Genomic DNA, 18,464 nt, shown 5'->3' on the forward strand with positions numbered 1-18,464 from the left:
GGAAATAAATACTTACTACTGGAAGAACAAGAGTCCCAAAGGAATCTGAATAATAAAAAAAAAGAAAAAGAAAACAGAATCACAAACAAACTTTATAAAAATTGAGCATCAACATAACCAGGTTAATTTGCAGATCAGTTCTCCTCCCCATTCCCACACTGCCCAAAATACCCACTGGACACTTGACCCCCTTGCTGTGGCTGTCAGTGTACATGGACAGCCCACACAGTCCTCATGCACAGGGTGCAACCAGCTGGCCCACATGCACATGCTGTTCAGCCAGCTGGCTGCTGCCAAACACTGCCTGGAAATGAAACCAAGAAATAGTCTGATGTGACTGCTGCACTGGTAAATACTGATATGCCATACTTGTATTTCCTTCAGCTCCATCAGGAATCTACAGGGAGATCACTGTCAGGGGAGTGGGATTCATCATGAGACGCAGGGGAAGAGCATCCTGGAATTATCAGAGAATCACAGAACATCCTTGTGGGAAGGAACCCACAAGGATCACTGCATCCAACTCCCAGCTCCACATAGCATCACCCAACATTCAAATCCTATATCTGAGAATGTTGTACAAATGCTGATTGGACACCAACAGCTTGGTGCCATGCCCACTGCCCTGGGCAGCCTGTTCCATACCCACTACCCTCTGGTGCAGAACCTGTCCCTAACTCTCAGCTGCCCTTCCTCTGACACAGCTCCATGCCATTCCCTCAGGCCCTGTCGCTGTCACAGACAGTAGAGCTCAGTGCTGCCCTTATCCTCCCTGTGAGGAGCTGCAGCTGCTAGGACGCCACTCCTCAGCTCCTCTGGGCTGAGAACACCAAGGGACCTCAGCCACACCTCGCATATCTTGCCCTCTAGATCCTTCACCATTATGCAAGTCTTATAACTGGACGTTTAGGGGAGGAACCAAAGATTGGAGAAGGGATGCATGTAGGTGATTTAAGAAGGAACAAGTGTGGGAATACAAGAGGACTAAGGGGACAAAGCAGCTGGCCAAGCAAAAAAAAGAGGTTGGTCAAAATATTTGTCTGGGTTTGCCTTGTGCCTGATCAGTACATTCTGTTCTGTACTCTTCTTAAACTCAACTTTGTTTGTTTTTTTTTAAATGCAAGAGACTAATCTATATGCATATGTGTGTCTGGAGATCTAGCCACTAATAATAGGAGCAGGTTTATGGATTAGAGGGCTCACATTTAGGTGCCAGCTGGATAGACAGGAGTGTGCAAGTACAATGTTGGCTTGCATGTCAATGTATGATCACTGATAACAACAGGACTTGGTCAGTCAGCAGTGGGTGAAGTTCCCTGCGAGCCAGGGAGATTGTCCCTGAGGTTGAGGAGCACCTGGAGGAGTTGGTATTGGAGGGATCAGGAGAGCCAAGTCAACAGCTGGAGAGACCATGAGGCCTAGGGGTGTGCCAAAAGACCTGGTTTTGTGTTGGGAGCTTCTGGGTTGCTTTTCTTCTTCTCTGTGGAGGACACGACTGAGAGGATTGATTTAGTGAAAGGTTGTTAAAGTTAGGGTAGTATAGTTAGGTTGTGGTTGAGCTAGGTGATCTTTAAGGTCTTTTCCAACCTGAGCAATTCTATGATTCTACGGATGCAGGACCACCTAGTGAACAGACTGGGCCTGCATGGCCACCTTACTGGTGGGATCCACAGTGGGTGCATGTATGCATGCTTATGTGTGCATGAGGTCTGTGTATCAGCAGCTGGAGCGAAGCTTGCACACTCAGATACTGGGAAGATCAAAATTCAATGCCAACTACTGGGCAGATTGTCAAGCCCAGCTATGGCAGGGATCCAACCTGTGGGCATGTGTGTATATAAACACATACATACTTTCTTTTTTTCTCCAGTCAACCAGACCTTCATCCTGATCAACCAGAGGTGAGATAAAGCTGCTGCTTGTGTGAGCATGCCTGTCTTTGCTAATCTGTGTAACTACAAGTATGTGCTACATACATCCACACGGATACCTGTGTGTCTGTGTACCTACTGGGAACACATATTTGGCCTTGCTACTGGTTGGGACTGGGGCATGGACCCACATCAGCCTCTGCCTTGCCAGGCTGCTAGATTTAGCAACTCCCTAACAGTCACAGCAGTGTCAAATCTGCTAGAAGAACTAGACAACAGTACAGCCCAGAGAAATTGAAATGCAATGTTCCACTAGAATAATGGCTTCTAAGATGCCAACAGACTCCCAGCTGGGACCTACCTGAACAAGGAGGATAAGGTTTGGCATTGCTCTCCTTGAAAACAAAACCCCTCTCAGGTACATTTGTTCCTGGACCAAAGCATTCCTCTGTTTCTAAAAAGAAGCTGATTCTGCACCTCCTTCACACTTAAGAGAAACCCAGTATATTTTGCATTAGCCTCTTCTACAGCTAAGTATGTTGACTACTTTATGTAGTAATTTTCATCCAAACAACTTTTATGAAAGGAATGAAAAAGGGAAAAAAAAAACTTTAAACTGCATCCCATTAAAGAAAAAGAGAAGAAAGGCAACTGGCAAAAAAATCCTTAATTCTAGTCCTTCCTTCTGGCTTGGTGCTTCTACTGCCATGGGGACAAACATAAAACAAAGTTAGAAACATGACCATCTAAGCTGTGCCTCTATGACAAACTAAACCTGCTTCTTCACTGAGTGTTGACTCTCATCCACATACATCCAACCCCACTCCTTTCTTACTCTGGCTGATGGAAGACATGATACCTTTTCCAGGGTTGTAAAAGTACAAAGCCCAGAGCAGTACTGCAGAAATGTTACTTCTTCAATTGGTGGGAGCAGACTTCCATGTTCTCCACTCTTTCCTCTGCATTCATATACCCTGAAACATCTTTACTCAGTCTTCTATTCCCCTTGAGTTACTATTTTTCTATTAATTCTGCAGCTGGACAAAGTTTTCAAAGCCATGCACAGCATTTACCACCCTCGAGCAACAGAGCACACAGAATTAACTATTCTCACTATATTACATCACTTTGGGAACATTTAACTATCATATCATTGTACAGGGCTTAATATAACTTAATATTTTAACTATTTCAGATAATGTGACCTCAAATTTTCTCACAATACTGAAATTGCTACAGCTTTTATTTTAATTATTTAAAATGTTGGGTTTTTTTGCTGATTTTAATGGTGCTGCCTTTCAGTGCCATCATCTCTCTTATCTCAGCATCACTAGCCAATTTTTTCTTGGTTTTTACAGATTTTTTTTTTAGCAGAGATTGGAAAAGAGTTGCCATATTATGGTTAATAAAACCTATAGCTATTAGCATTCAGACATACTTGACAGTTTTAATAGCAAAAAAGGCATTTTAATAATTTTCTTATTAGTACCATATAATTTAAATGAGTAGTACAACCACTGCAGGGTTCACTTTTCATGTGTATCAACAGAATCATTTTGTAATTTCCACTCAGTTATATCTTTTTATAATTCCTAGGATGATATGGGTTCACATCTATTTTTCACTCAACTGTTAACCCAGCATATGTGTTACATACGTTCTACACAGAATTACTGCCCTGGCAGAGTTGTCTTCTATAGGCAGCTGTATGTTACCTCTGAGATAATTAAAGAAAATAATCACTGTGAGTATTGCATTATTATAGAATCATACAATCTTAAAATGGTTTGGGACCTTTAAGATCATCTAGTTCCAATCCCCCCACTATAGGCAGGGACATCTCCCTCTACACCAGGTTGCTCAAAGCCCCATCCAGCCTGGCCTTCCAGAGAGGAAGCATTCACAACCTTTCTGGACAACCTGTTCCAGTGTCTCACCACCCTCACAGTAACAAATTTATTCCTAATATCTAGTCTAAATCTACCCTCTTCCAGTTTAAAACCATTTCCACTCATTCTGTCACTACATGCCCTTATAAAAAGCTCCTTCCCAGCCTTCCTGTAGGCCCTCTTTCAGGTACTGGAAGGCTGCTATAAGGTCTCCCCGGAGCCTTCTCTTCTCCAGGCTGAACAGCACTCAATCTCTCAGCCTCCCCTTGTAAGGGAGATGCTCCAGCCCTTTGATCACCTTCATGGCCCTCCTCTGGACCTGCTCCAACAGCTCTATGTCCTCATTGTGTTGGGGATCCAGAACTGGATGCAGTATTCCAGGTGGAGTCTCACAAGAGCAGAGTAGAGGGGCAGAATCAAGTCCCTCAACCTGCTGGTCACACTTCTCTTGATGCAACCCAGGATACAGTTGGCCTTCTGGGCTGTAAGTGCATATTGCCTGCTCCTGCTGAATCTTTCATCAACCAACACTCCCAAATCCTTCTCCTCAGGGCTGCTTTCAGGCCATTCTCCACCCATTTGTACCTGTGCTTGAGATTGTCCTGCTCCAGATGCAGGACTTTGCACTTATCTGTCTCTTACAATACATGCTGCAATCCTGAAAGTCACCATGGCAAATTTGCTATTGACTTTTAGGGGCTTTTCTTCCCCAGAACATCAAGACTAGCCTTCTTGCAGGTGGGAAAATTTAATGACCCCCTTGATCCGGAACTTCATTGCATTCAAAAACAAAAATTTATTTGACATCTGAACTCCAGTAAACATTGATTTAAAAGAATTTTTTTCTTTTGACGGTAGCAAGTAGAAGGCAGTCTAGATGGATAGAAAGCAGTATGTCCCTGCTGCTGTCAGTGTGCTAAAGGAAAACTCCTATTCAGCATGTACCATCTATTCAAATTATAACTTAGGTTAAATCAAGTGACTCACATCCTGCTAATAGTGCTTGCAGGCAGCACACTTAATTACTTCATTCTGGTATTCAATGGTTTAACAAGGATGGGTAGCAACTGGCCCTGAATAGCACAGTTCTTTGGACATGTTTATGCTACTGTTGAAGCCACAGTTTTTCCTGCCATTCCTCCACTTGAGAAGCAGCCCAGGCAATCCCTGACTCTCAGCAACTTCACTGACCTTCCAGGTTTTTACAGCCAGGAGACCCAGGCAAAACACACAAGCAGAGCAGGCACTCCCATTGCATAGTGTCATAGAGTCCAAGGAACAGCTAAGCTTGTCTGGCACACGAGGCTCCTGGAAAGGAATTACACAGTGCTGCAGAGTACCTGGTGCATAGGTATACTACTTGACTTCATTTCAGCATCTACCCAAAGAACTCCATGCTCAAATAATCCTATTAAGAAGAGACATCATTTCAGCTAGAGGAAACCTATGTCTTTCTAACTCACAAAAGATAGTTTACTGTTAACTGGGGAAAAAAACTAAGGGACTATATATCACTGGTAAAGGAGGTAGGATGCAGAATAAACTAGCAACAATAGAGATGGCATAAAGCTACCTCCTGAAATTTTTCTCAATTGTATACTGAAAGTAGAAGTACTAAAAGTAACATTAGAGAAGTAATGCTCCTCTAAGTCCCATTCCTCTGCATGGTAATGTGTGAATAAGGCTGTGCTAGAACTTAGTTTTGTACAACCTATGACATCATCAGGAAAAAAAAAAAAAAACACCTTTGTCACTACTGAAAATCAGTTATTAACAAAAGAACAGCTTTACTTACATGCATGCGAGTAGATGTGCACACAGTTAAGCACTGCTAGCTAAATATAGCACTGGCTATAGCAGTGGCTTCAGTATGCGGTGAAGCACCAAGAACAGAAGATATATTCATAGAGAATCATACCATAGTCCATTCCTCTGGGTTTCTACTTCCGTCTTTACCCGTACTAATACACACACATATGCACTGCAGGCACTTCGCAGCTCTCTAATCAGAACAGTGCCTGCTTGCACCATCACTTGATAATGAGTGTCATGCAGAACACAGATATTTCAAAGCACTTCCCATACTTCAACTAGGTCTTATTATTAAATCTGTTTTCTATATGCTGGAGCTCAAACAGAGTGAGGTATGATGATAATGTTGCAGTCAGAAACAAACAAGTTTTCTCACATCTAGGAAGTAAAATTAAAGAACACTAAGCCATAGCAAATGCTGTTTCAGATACACTCATGATAACCAGAGTAAAAGCTCAGCTACAAACAGAGGTGGATTCCACAAGCTATTTCCAGCACATCAATTCATAGTATATTCCCAGAGCAAATATGGTTCTGGCAACTGCTTCCACAACAGTCACAGGCACTGCTAGCATCAGGGAATACAGGATGGTGCTAGAAATACTGGGTTTCACATATTCCCAAGCCTGGAAGACCTAACAGCAGGTCTGAGCCAGGTACAGCTGTGCTGCAGATGGGAAGCAGCTGAGGAGGAGGGATATTTAAACCGAAGCCACTTCTCAGTTGTATGACTCAGAAAGCATTCTCCTCCCAAAAGCACTGTTAGAGAGCTGCCTGGCTTCCTTGATCAAGTCCAGAGTGTCATCTTGTTCCCAAACAGTGAAAATTTATAGAAGAGGCACTGGGGCATTAGGTAATCTCCTGGTTTATGTAATTATTTTGATGGGAACTGAGCAGCCTGGGCAGATCTGAAAATCTTTGGTGTTGTAGTAAGTCTGTCTCACTGTCATGCATGTTTTTCCCACGTTCTCAGAGCTTCTGAGCTGAGCCCTGGAAGCTCCAGTTAGCTGCACCAAAGGGTGGCTAAAGCCCCTCTCAATCAGGAGCAGCAGCCCAAATATTCCCTTTATGTCACTGCTGAATTGCTGAAATTCACCATATTTTTCTGTCCACTTGATGAGTTAATGATGCAGTAACCTCATGTTTTTAAGTATCTATCCAGAGTCCAGCAGCTAGCACAAAGCACAGCTCTTGTGGATCCTCTGCCACCATGCAGCTGGATACCTTTACCTGCACAAAATGTGTAACACTTCCATGTGACTTACACATGACATCAGATGAGTCCTCGCTACATCTAATCAGGGGAATTTATCTCCCTCCTGCAGAACCTCCCTGCAGCATTGCACTGAAGAAATACTTTTAAATCGCATGGAAACAAACTCTTATTCTCCATCCTTCTTTCTCACAGACTCATTGGTATTTAGGACAATCCAGAAAAAGAGGAAGAAAAGACTACAGCAGGGTAGTGCAATGTCACCAGCACAGAGGGCAGCGGAAAACTAAATCATCTTCTTAAATGAACATTGCTACTGTACCATTTTTAGCAGTCTATCTTTTTAGCAAAGCAAACAGTTAGAAAGCAAGGAAATAACACAAAGCCACACCAGAGGTTCAGACTAGACTTTAGGAAAGATTTCTTTACCATGAGGGTAGTCAAAAACTGAAACAGGCTTCCCAGAGAGGTGGTTGTTTCTCCATGTCTATCAATGTTCAAGAGGAATGTGGGCAATGCCCTCAGCAATATGCTGTAATCTTTGGTTAGCCCTGAAGTGGTCAGGCAGATGAACTCAGTGGTCTTTGAAGGTCCCTTCCAACTGAATTAAAATTTATGCTACCTGTTATTAAGCTGACAACAACAGCGCTAGGACCAGATGTAAACGTTACTTCAAAGTGATTTTTCAAAATGAATATATATATATATGGTGAACACATATATATACATGTTTCCAGTGGTTCACCATAAATAATTTCAGCATTACATGACTTTTCCCTTGTATCACAAAGCCTGTGGCCCAAGTCTACGTGCCCTGCAGGGCATGCCCACAGACCTACCAGTCTTCCCTCTGCCAAACAGCCAGGCCCCATCTACATCTATACAGACATAAATACTCCTGTTTCAGCTTCCACTTCCAAAAAAGGATCGACGTTCCAGAAAAATGACTTTATGACTTGGCATGATTAACCAGAACTCATGCCAACATAAATCAGCACAACAGCAGTTAGCAGTTAACTTAAATTCAGGTCTTAATGCTAAGTTCTAGCCTATTTAGCAGGCATTGTTGCAAACAGACTTTCTCACTTAACCTTTCCTATCTATGTCCTCATTTCTTCTCAGTCCCAGTAGAGAATGTGAAAATATAGCTGGAATCACTTCACATTGAAGTGATGTCATAGCTTTCTTCTGGCAGCAGTGTTCACGTATACACATTTAGGAAATGCTTACAAAAAAGTATTTTCTTTACAGTGGCAAATGGAATTTTTTCACCTGATTGGTCTATTAAAAAAAAAAAATACTTCTAATATCAGAGAAATGAAAAGCATTGCTCTTCATTGTCCTTCTAGTTTTTCCCTCCTATCCAAATTATACACTCTTTTTGTGATTTCAAAAAAAAAAAAAAAAAAGAAAGAAGGAAGTATAAATTCCAAGATCTAAACTGTCCAAAGATTAAAAAATTTTTACTCATGAAAGAAGGCCTACAAATCTGTGGAGTTTAAATTCTTTAAATGTGATATACTTCTCATCCATTATCCTAAATCAGCACTTCCTAGTTATGCTAGCAGCCTGAAATATACCATGTGAGCCACTGCTATTCAACTACGGCTAAATTTGGGCCAGGTGTTAGTTGAAGGTACAGTACAGTGATCAAATATGCACACACACACACACTCAGGCTGCCATCCAAAGCCCAACAAAGACAAGAAACTTGTAGTAAAGACTCCAAAGCATCCTGCTTGCCAGCACCACATGCCATTTCCTTCACAGCTGCTCATTACTCCCCATTGCTCATTTCTACTGCTCCCTTTCAGTCTTTTTTGCAATTCTGGAGGCTGAAAGCACTAAAAAATTATAAATGGAATGAGGCAGGACAGCAGTTCTGCCTACAGATAAAGCAGAAAAGGACAGAAGGAAAAATGTGAATGAGACCAGATCTCATCTGAGGTTCATGACGAGATGGAGCACTGCAGCTCTAGAGAACAGAAGAAAGCAACATGCACAGATGCGTCTGTGATTAAAGCCCATTACCTCCCTATTTCTCCCACTTAGTTCAGCCCTGCACCCACTCCTGAGGACACCACTGTGTCCCCGTTTCATAGACAGACAGATGGACTGCTGCCGGTGTTGGGCATCTCTGCTCTTGTGCTACTGTACCCACCAGCCCCTTCCACAAGCCAACACTGGGTTTTCTGCTCTCCCCACAGCATTATTCACCAGCTTTTCAGGGACAGATACACGGGCATTTCTCCTTTCATTTTAGAGCCAGGGCCTCGTTCAGATATTTAATTATCTGCTCAGTTTTCTAAAGTACAACAATCAGTTTTGTAGATGGCATTATTACCACTTTCAGCCAAGTGGTCAGAGAGAGGCCAGTAGCAAGAACACAGTACACAAACTCTCTGTGGTTTATCTGAAACAATGCATGCTGGGTAGAAAAAGGGAACAGCTTCATATTTTTAAAACTAAATCATCTCTTTAGCCAAAGAACTTCTTGCAGCCACCCAGCAGCTACCAGTATCATTCAAGCACAGGCTCTTTCCAAATTTTTCTTGAGACATAGGTTTTTTTCACACATGAGCTCATTGCTGCCTACTACAGCCAAACAACATTATTCTCAGCAATTATAACTCTTCAGTTGTTAGGAAGACTAGTCTGGAATACTACAAAGCAATCTTTCTTGATGTCAGATCCACTCTTCAAAACCATGCATACAATTCAAAAGAATCTCAGACTTAAGCCTCTTCACAAGAAAATGGGAAATTAATTTAATTAACTGACTTTTCCCTTGGTGACTGCACGCATATGCAAACTGATGGGCATGCCCTGCTTTCTAGGCACTGCTGGCCATCATTACTTCACGGAAATTGCAATGGATCATAAACACAAAGCTGTTATTACTGCAAGTTAGAGCAGCTGCAGTTCTTATTCTGATTTAAAACACAGGGAAATCATAGCAGGACAGAATGTGGCTTAGCCTGTCTACACTAGATGCTTGGTGGTATTACTACCCCCCAAGCCATTAATTGCTGCAGCTGGAGTAAAATTTCAAAGTCACTCCTTCACTGAAAATAAAACACTCGAGTACTATTTAAGTTTCTTCTAAGAGGCAGTGAATGAAGAGGGTTTGTTTTTACAATGGTTTTCTTCCATTTTCTGGAAGGCTCTCAGAGTCTGCGATGACAAATCCACATAATTTTTCTGAGACCACAAAATTGTTTAGATATATAAAAATAATATCAGAGCCTTCCCTCATCAGTACGTAAGGGCAATACAATTCCTTAACCACTCAAAATAAACCCCTGGGCCTCCCAGCTGCACCTCCGGGGAACTGGAGAAGTGGAGGATAAGGTATCAGTCACTCTGACAATGTTTTCTATGCAGATACTTATTGGGACAGCAATGAAACTAGATGGACTAGCAGTATTGCTTGCCATGTGCTATTCAACTTCTGCATACAGGTTCTCATCGCTGCCTTCACAAACAAGTATCCAAGGACAGTAGGGCATGGTGCCAGTGCAGATAAAGAGTCATTAAAAGAGAAGCCACCTGTGTATGTTTGGAGACTCAAGAATTTCCCAGCTGTTTCCTACCTCTGCAGGTACTTCTCTATTCCTCAGTGCTTCAGCTTGGATTTCTTTCTAATCATTCCAGATCCATTTTGAGACCCACCCTCAGCTCCCACCCCTTTCTCTTTGAAGCTAACTTTTATCTTCCTGAGGATTAGTAACCAGGTCTATCAGACACTTGCCCTGACAATTCACTCCAATTCCTCCAATGTCTCCTTACATGTTTTCCAGAATGTGGAAGAGATTCCAAAAGTCTATTTAGACCATGGTTCTGTCTCCAGCAATGACCAAGGACAGACACCTGAGCAATGCAAAGCACAAGCACACAATGATCCTTCCTTGGGTACTCTACCAGCCTATGTAACATAAGGCTCAGAGCACGAAAAGTCAACATGTCTTCATGCAAGCAGAGCCGTAGACAGACTTTTCAATCTTGCACTTTTTCAATCTTCCAGCCCCTCTCTCCTCATTCATACTTTCAAAAATCCACTAGCAGTTTTCAAATTTCCACCCATTCATTAAATACTCTGCAGATAATTTTATCCAACCTAAATTCCTACTTTACCAAGTACTCTTCAACCTGTTCCCCTCTTGTTGCCTTACTTCCTTTGGCACTGCAGGTAGTTGTGTTATAGACTGTATAATAGCTGATCCTCTCTATGAAGACTGAGCACTCATCTGCCTCTCAGCATCACTGAAAAAGGCCCTTCTAACAAGCCACACCCTTTGGTAGTCTTCCTGCTACTAATATAGTATTTTAAATCCTACCCTGCACATTCTTTCCTATTCACGGTTTGGCCTTTCTAATTTCATCCCTTCATACCCCTGCTACTCTTCTATGTTCAACCTTTGTAATCTGATCTCATTTTCCATTTCCACACCCTTATTTTCTTTCTTTTTTAATCAGTAGTAAGACTGTAAGACTCTGTTTCTTAGTCTTCTGCTGTATTAAGTAATGTGCACTTACAGCTTTGACATTAATCACTCAAGAGATTTCTCCCATTGTTTCCCTCCTTATTATTTCTGATAACACCTCTCTTCCCAGTTGACCTTGAGGCCATTCCCTCATCTTATTGCTAGTTATGCCAGAGAAGAAGCCGACACCCATCTCACCACAACCTCCCTTCAGGTAGTTGTAGAAAGCTATAAGGCCTCCCCTGAGCCTCCTTTTGTCCAGACTAAATAACCCCAGTTCCCTCAGCTGTTTCTTACAAGGCTTTCCAGACCCCTCACTAGCTTCATTGCCCATCTCTGGACACACTCCAGGGCCTTGATGTCTTTCTTGTAGTAAGGGTCCCAAAACTGAACACAGTATTCAAGGTGCAGCCACACCAGAGCTGAGTGCAGGGGTATGATCACCTCTCTATTCCTGCTGGTTGTAGTATTTCTGATACAAATCAGGATGCCATTGGCCTCCTTGGCCACCTGGGCACACTGCTGGCTCATGCTCAGCTGAATGTTAACCAACACACCCAGGTCCATTTGTTCTACACTGTCTCCCAGCCACTCTGCCCCAAGCCTGTAGCCTTGAGGGTTGTTGTGATCAAAGTGCAGGCCCCAGCACTTGGTCTTGTTGAACTTCATCCCACTGGCCTCAGACCAGTGACCCAGACTGTCCATGCCTTCCTATCCTCAGGGTGATGACCACTTCCTCCCAACTTGGTGTCATCTGCAAACTTATTGACGGTGCATTCAATCCCCTTGTCCAGGACATCAATAAACATACTGAACAGGACAGGCTCCAGCACTGATCCCTAAGGAACACCACTGGTAACCAGTTGCCAGCTAGATTTAACTCCATTCACCACCATTCTCTGGGCCCAGCTTTCCAGCTAGTTCTTTACCCAGCAAAGAATGTACCTGTTCAAGCCACAGGCTGCCAGCTTTTCCAGGAAAATACTGTAGGTAACAGTGACAAAGTCTTTGTTGAAGTCTTGGTAGACTATGTTAACAGCCTTTCCTTCATTCACCTCGTTGGTCATTCAAGCATAGAAGGAGATCAGGTTGGTCAAGCAGGACTTGCATTTATTCCACCCTTTCCCTGCTTCAAGCTCCTGCAAAGCAGCCTGTAGTGTTCATTTTGCTTCACACTACTCAGCCAGATGGCATTGAAAGATGTGGTGACCAGAATGGCCTCATGCAAGCACTTTAAGCCAAAGAAGGATTCTCTCCCTCGAGCTTCAAACACTATACAGCCAATAAGTTAAAGCTCAAGTATTGGATGGCATTGATGTTTTGATTTCTCCGCAGTTTACTTGGCAAGACTGTTATAAATAAACTGGAATGAATCATAGAGTCATTACAGTTGGAAAAGACCTCTAAGGTCATCAAGTCCAAATGCCAACTCATCACCATCATGCCCACTAGCTCATGTCCCTCAGTGCCTCATCTCCACATTTCTTGAACACCTCCAGGGGCAGTGATTCCATCACCCTGGGCAGCCTGCTCCATCACCACTCTCTCTGAGAAGAAATGTCAAATGGGTTCAACAACAGATGCAGAAACTTGTGTTTTTTAATTAGATGTGCTCCAACAATAGAGAAGTCTCTTCTCAGCTAGCTAGCTCCCTTGGCTCTGAATTCAGTCCCATCATCTCCTTCCACCAAACCTTCCTTTATCTGATTTTGCATCAGTTATCTGCATGTGCTGAATATTGATAACTTATGGTAATTGTTCTTCATGAAAAACAATTACACATACATTTGAAGATTACACATGTGAAAACATGGTGCCCCTGCTCTATTGCTGCTTCACTTTTTAAGCTTTCACACATAGTTAGGAAGAAAGAAGCTGTCCCAGCAAACTTAGCAAAATGATTTACACTCCAGTCTCATATTTTCAGGATATATGTTGCAGTCACCAAGGAATCGGACATAAATATTCAGAAATAGGGCACAGAGGCAAGGTTAACAAAAGGAACCAAGGCCATTCATTCTCATTTAGCTGTTACTTTACAACTTACACTCCCTAGCGTTCTTCGGTTTCACATACTAACGTGGTCAGAACCATATTATTAAGTATGCAAAGCGTGCCTCCTGGTAAAAGCAGATTTTCCACTGTCTATACGGATGATTGCTGCAAGTCTATACCTGACAGACATTCTCACAAAGTCTGTAATGTTTCATAAACCCTGGCTGAGTTTTTACCATGTTCTAATTCAGAGTTCCCTCTGCCAACAAGTAAGTTAACTGCACACTAGAAGAAACACAGAAAAGCCGTGCAAATTAATTAACATTTACAAGCAAATGACAAGGAACCTGAAGTATTTTAAATCAGATTCTTCAATTCTCAAAAGTACTTCTCATTCACCGTGGCTTAAATGCATTGCATTGTGTCTTAATTACCAGCTTTAACCAGATCTTACTCTTGAGAGTTAAAATTGTTCATGAAGTAAATGATGCCACTCCATTATACATGAAAGCCTTTCTTTAATTAATTCTCTCAACTACTCTGTTATTTATATTTTCCAAAGTATTTCACCACAAATGAAAAAACAGTGTTCAGAAGCTCTCTCAATAAAAGTGTAACTAACACCGCAACATCTAAGTAGCAAACCTGGCAAGACAACTCTTGCCAATTCAATTACATCTTTATTGATCAATCAGAGGATTAATATGTATGGTGTGAAACACCCTTTTCTGTAATCACTGAAAATCAAGCCATTCATGCATAAAATTTAACTTGCTTTTCTGTTATTCTCATCATTTTTATTTGTTGACCCAGAAAACCCAACAGCTCAGACTGCATGTAAGCCATTGTTTTCTTCTGCAGTCATTTTCAATCAGTGAGGATCTTTCTGATACTGCAACTCCATAGAAAATGTGTCAAGGCCCGGTATGGTACACAGAATCAGCTTAAATTACAGCTTTTGTGTTCTCCTTAGCCTCCTGCAGATGATGGAAACATATTCTCTCCTAGTGACACACTGACAATTTTTGTTGCATTTGCTCATACAAAGTTAATCTGTAGCAGCAATACACTGCTTGCAGACATTCAGTGAGTTTGTTTTCATTACAATTAAACTGAGTAACTTCTGTACCAAAACACTGACCCTTCAAACAATCTCCCTTGCTACAATACATCTGGATTCTGCTATGTTGAGCCCAGCTCAAAGCATCAGGGCTTGATTAAATGGATGTGCGCACACGCTCTCACTCCAACATTTATAAACTTGCCACTTGTTAATGAACATAATTCATGATTGTGTAATATCGTGGATATATTACAACTGCTAATTTCCATCCCCATTGTTACATGAGAAGCAGGCAAGAGATGTGAACCAAGATCCACTCCTACAGTCTTTCTCCAGTGGTCAGTTTTCCACAAATCACTCAGAAATCAAAACACCACTTCCTGTAATTTCCTATAACATTATATTACTATTTCCTATAACATTATATTACTATAATGTTACTATACTATAGTAACTAATGTTACTAATTACTATAACATTACTATAACATAATAACATTAAACCAGTGAATGTTCAATCAACCGTTAGAGGGCAAGTGTTCTATTTCTTATATAAAGCTGGAGTTATGTTATATGAAGAGAGAAATAGCAGTGCCTCTAATTCAACAAGATCCTTTAATGGAGTTAACTCAAAAATCCAAAGACAAGCATGTTACCATGCTGAACTGCTGCTAGAGGACTAGAGCAGATGCATTTTATCAGATAGGGACACAAAAAAGGTCTTGCCTTTACATAATCAGCTGAGCTCTGTCTGCAAGATTAAACTAACAAAAAGTTGCCCACAGCCTGTACTCCAGCCTTTGCCTCTAATGGCAGCTCTGCACCAGCTCTGTTCTACCAGCACAGATGTTTGCACACCAAATCAGAGAACTTGTCTGCCTAAATTCAGCAAAATAAAATTGATTTCCTCAGATCAGATCTCAGTTTTTCAAGGCAATAACCCTCCCACTCTTGCTACCACACAAGAAAAATTACAGAGCACAATGCTGCCAGCTTAGGCAACATGAATATCATGCCCTGCCCAAGGCAGGGAATCAGTCCCAGCTTTTGGGTATCTAGCAAAGTCAACAACCGCAGGTACACCATGCCTTCCTTCATACTTATTTAGCACAGACATGGGGGAGTAACACCAAACTCATGTGCACCGCAGGAACAGTAGCACCACTGTGTAACCTAATGGGCACAAATGACAGATAAAGCAGTATTTTCTGGCCACTAATATATGCACCGGTGATGTCATTTAAAGAAGATTTTGTGTGTCTGGAGATGTTTGGATTTTTTTCTTCAGCTGCAGCAGCTGGCCTAATAAAACCTCCACAGGATTTGATTCAGTTAAATTCTCAGACCAGCACAGCTACAGCACCATTGCTACGTATCTTACCTCAAAGTCGTTTTATCCTCCAGAAAACGAGGTAAAGCTTTAAAGCTTTCATCTGACAAACTGTTTCCCCTCTGAGTAATTCTATTCCTTCAGCATCTGAGGAAACGCCCCTAACATCACAGCCTCTGTTATAAAGCAGTTTCTTATTCTTGGCTTACATATTTGCTCAGAGAAAAAATGACTAACAAATTGTATTACTTCACTTTGAAGAAGGATGGCCACAGAGTTGTTTTGGTTTTTTTGTTTGTTTGTTTTCACATATATGTCATGCTTAGTAGGAATTTCACTTCAAGTAATGGACTACACCATTTTTTCCCCTCAGTCTGACTGTTCCTTTACTCACTCCTCCTTTATGTCAAGCCTAACAGACTTGAACGGCACTTTCCACTAAACAACAGCTAAATGTAGGATACAGTATACTATGATGAATTAAGTACCATAAGCATGACTGGCAGCCTGTTTTTCTCCCATGCAGATTTTAGGTGCTAGCAAATTGGTCCGCCTAAAGTAATAGCCTCAGGCATACATCTCAGCTATTAGTATGAGATTCCAGGACTATCAGATTAGTTGTATAAATTTGGTTTGAATTGCGAATTAACACTTTTTTTTTTTTTTTTTTTTTTTTTTTAATTAGACACAGCACAATAGGAACATTGTTTCAGCTGCATACTTTTATATTGGATGCTGGAGGACATACCTGACACCACCATAAAATTAGAATGGATAAACAACATCCAAGCCAAAGTAAGACCTGAGAGTACGTAACTCTGCAAAACATTTGTTTTTACAGAAAAGCTGAAGTGGCAAAAAGGGTTTTGATAAGACACTATTTCTGCATCATGTGGGCATGACATCTTTGATCCAATCAAAAGCACTCTGTCACACTCACAGTTTATCTTCTACGCGGATTGTGAAGAGAAGCAGTCTCTGTTTGAAATGAAGGTATGATGTTTAAAATTAAGTCGTCCATATTAATGATAGTTAGCAACAAGAAGAAAGCTCATTACAGCAGGGTGGATTTTTCTAGGACCTCGTGCTGCTCTGTGACTCTATTTTAGACAAATAAAAAGCCAGAGTTAGTATAAAGTGATATAAATAACACTCAAAGAACACTCTGAAAGCTAGCTGATCTTTCTTCCCACGAGGGCAGTTCTCAGGGAGCACATTGCTATGTTCCTGCTCACAGCTGGCATTTACCAGGAGCACTGACCACCATGTCAATTCTCCAAATACTCATACACGTCACAATGTCCCCTACCACTCTTCAGAGGCACAAATTAAACCAGGTTGCTTCAGAGTTGACTTAGTCAGTCCCCAAGCTGTCCTACCATTCTGTTTTTGACTTAAGAACGTCTCTTTCCACAGACACACTGAGCTTCTGCATGGCAGCACTTGGGGCGGGTCAGATGGGAGATCACGAAAAGGTTCTTTTTCTCAGAGGGCAGCAGGCACGTAACAGGCTCCCAGAGCAGTGGGCATGTCTCTGGGATGCTGGAGTTTTTGCAGAAGAATTTGGACAACGTTCTCAGATATAGGATTTGAATTTTGGGTGGTCCTGTGTGAAGCCAGGGGTTGGACTCAGTGATCCTTGTGGATCCATTCCAAATCTGGATATTCTGTGATTCTATGATGAAGATCTTCACTTTCTTAGAAGTCAAGCTCTCCCTTTCTCAGAGTATTTGCATCTGCCAGGCATAGATGCTTTATCAATCATTTGTTCTGCACTTGCTATCCTCACACTTTGCACCTTTGCAATAAGCCTACCAACAAAAATCTCTTCTTTCGTGACCCCATGACAATGACCTGAGCACTTCCAGGCATCTTGGAGATGCCACATCATATAACACTTCACTGACATCTGATTGCTTTCTGAGTTCACAGTGAATAAAAAAATCACTCGTTACCCAACCTGGTTACAGAGCCACAACACAAGACTACCATCCCATAGCAGCCTCCCAACTGGTAACATCAAGTTTGTATTTCAGTACTCTTCAGCAGCTGCGGCGCTGTCAGAGAAACAGAATACCAAGGGAGAAGGCATGTGTAAGGCCCGTACCTCTCTCGAAGATCAGCTCCCTGCTGAGCACGGTCTGGTTGTCCCTGAGCAGCGCTCCCCGCACGGCTACCTGCGCGGGGCTGCCGGGCAGAAGGGCCACTCCGACGGTGACGCTGGCTCCGGGCCTGATATTCCAGGGAGCCGCCACCAGGAACGTAGGTCTGCAAAAGAGAAAGCAGGAGAGATGCGTTAACCCAGACAGCGGCACGCGTCCATCCGACGGAGCGCGCTCCTAGCCGTCCTCTCGCAGACCCCGGGTCGGGGGCGACGCTCCCCGGGCAGCCCCACCGCCCACCCCGGCCCCACGTACCCAGCCGCGGCGGAGCCGCACACGAGGAAGAGGAGGAGAAGGCGAACAGCGGCGCGGCTCCGCGCCATGGCTCTCTGCGCGCTACGCGTCCGCTGCGCTGCGCCGGGCCGTCCCGGGCGGGGAGGGGAAGGAGAGGCCCCGCCGTGAGTCACGCCGCGACGGCTGCCGCCCGAGCGCCCCGCGGGGCGTTCCCGATGCCGGCCCGGAGAAGTGGGGGCAGGCGGGCGGCTGAGGGCAGCCCGCAGGGCCGCCGCTATGTGCCGAGCTCCGGTCGCGTTCGAGCGAGGCGGCGGTGGCTCAGAGGCTGAGATCACCGCAGCTCCCGAACGTGAAGCGATTGGTAACGACGCTCTGGGTGGGTTGGCCTCGGTGCCCGGTGTCTGCAAAATAA

The 18,464-nt window shown here is 42.9% G+C and overlaps 1 protein-coding gene across 1 annotated transcript in view; it reads right to left on the reverse strand.

Annotated features, from left to right (window-relative positions):
* Nucleotides 1–18,464, reverse strand: part of CD109 (CD109 molecule) — an 84,626-nt gene extending 66,162 nt beyond the window's left edge. Inside the window, exons 1-3 of the mRNA XM_010707730.4 lie at nucleotides 18,074–18,464; nucleotides 17,764–17,924; nucleotides 17–45 (exon numbers count right to left, since the gene is read on the reverse strand). Coding sequence (XP_010706032.1) covers nucleotides 17–45; nucleotides 17,764–17,924; nucleotides 18,074–18,141 — 258 coding nt within the window. The 5' untranslated portion in view covers nucleotides 18,142–18,464. The remainder of the gene's footprint in view (nucleotides 1–16; nucleotides 46–17,763; nucleotides 17,925–18,073) is intronic.

The sequence above is a fragment of the Meleagris gallopavo genome, chromosome 2 (genome assembly GCF_905368555.1).
Source record: "Meleagris gallopavo chromosome 2, MGAL_WU_HG_1.1, whole genome shotgun sequence".
Lineage (NCBI taxonomy): Eukaryota > Metazoa > Chordata > Aves > Galliformes > Phasianidae > Meleagris > Meleagris gallopavo.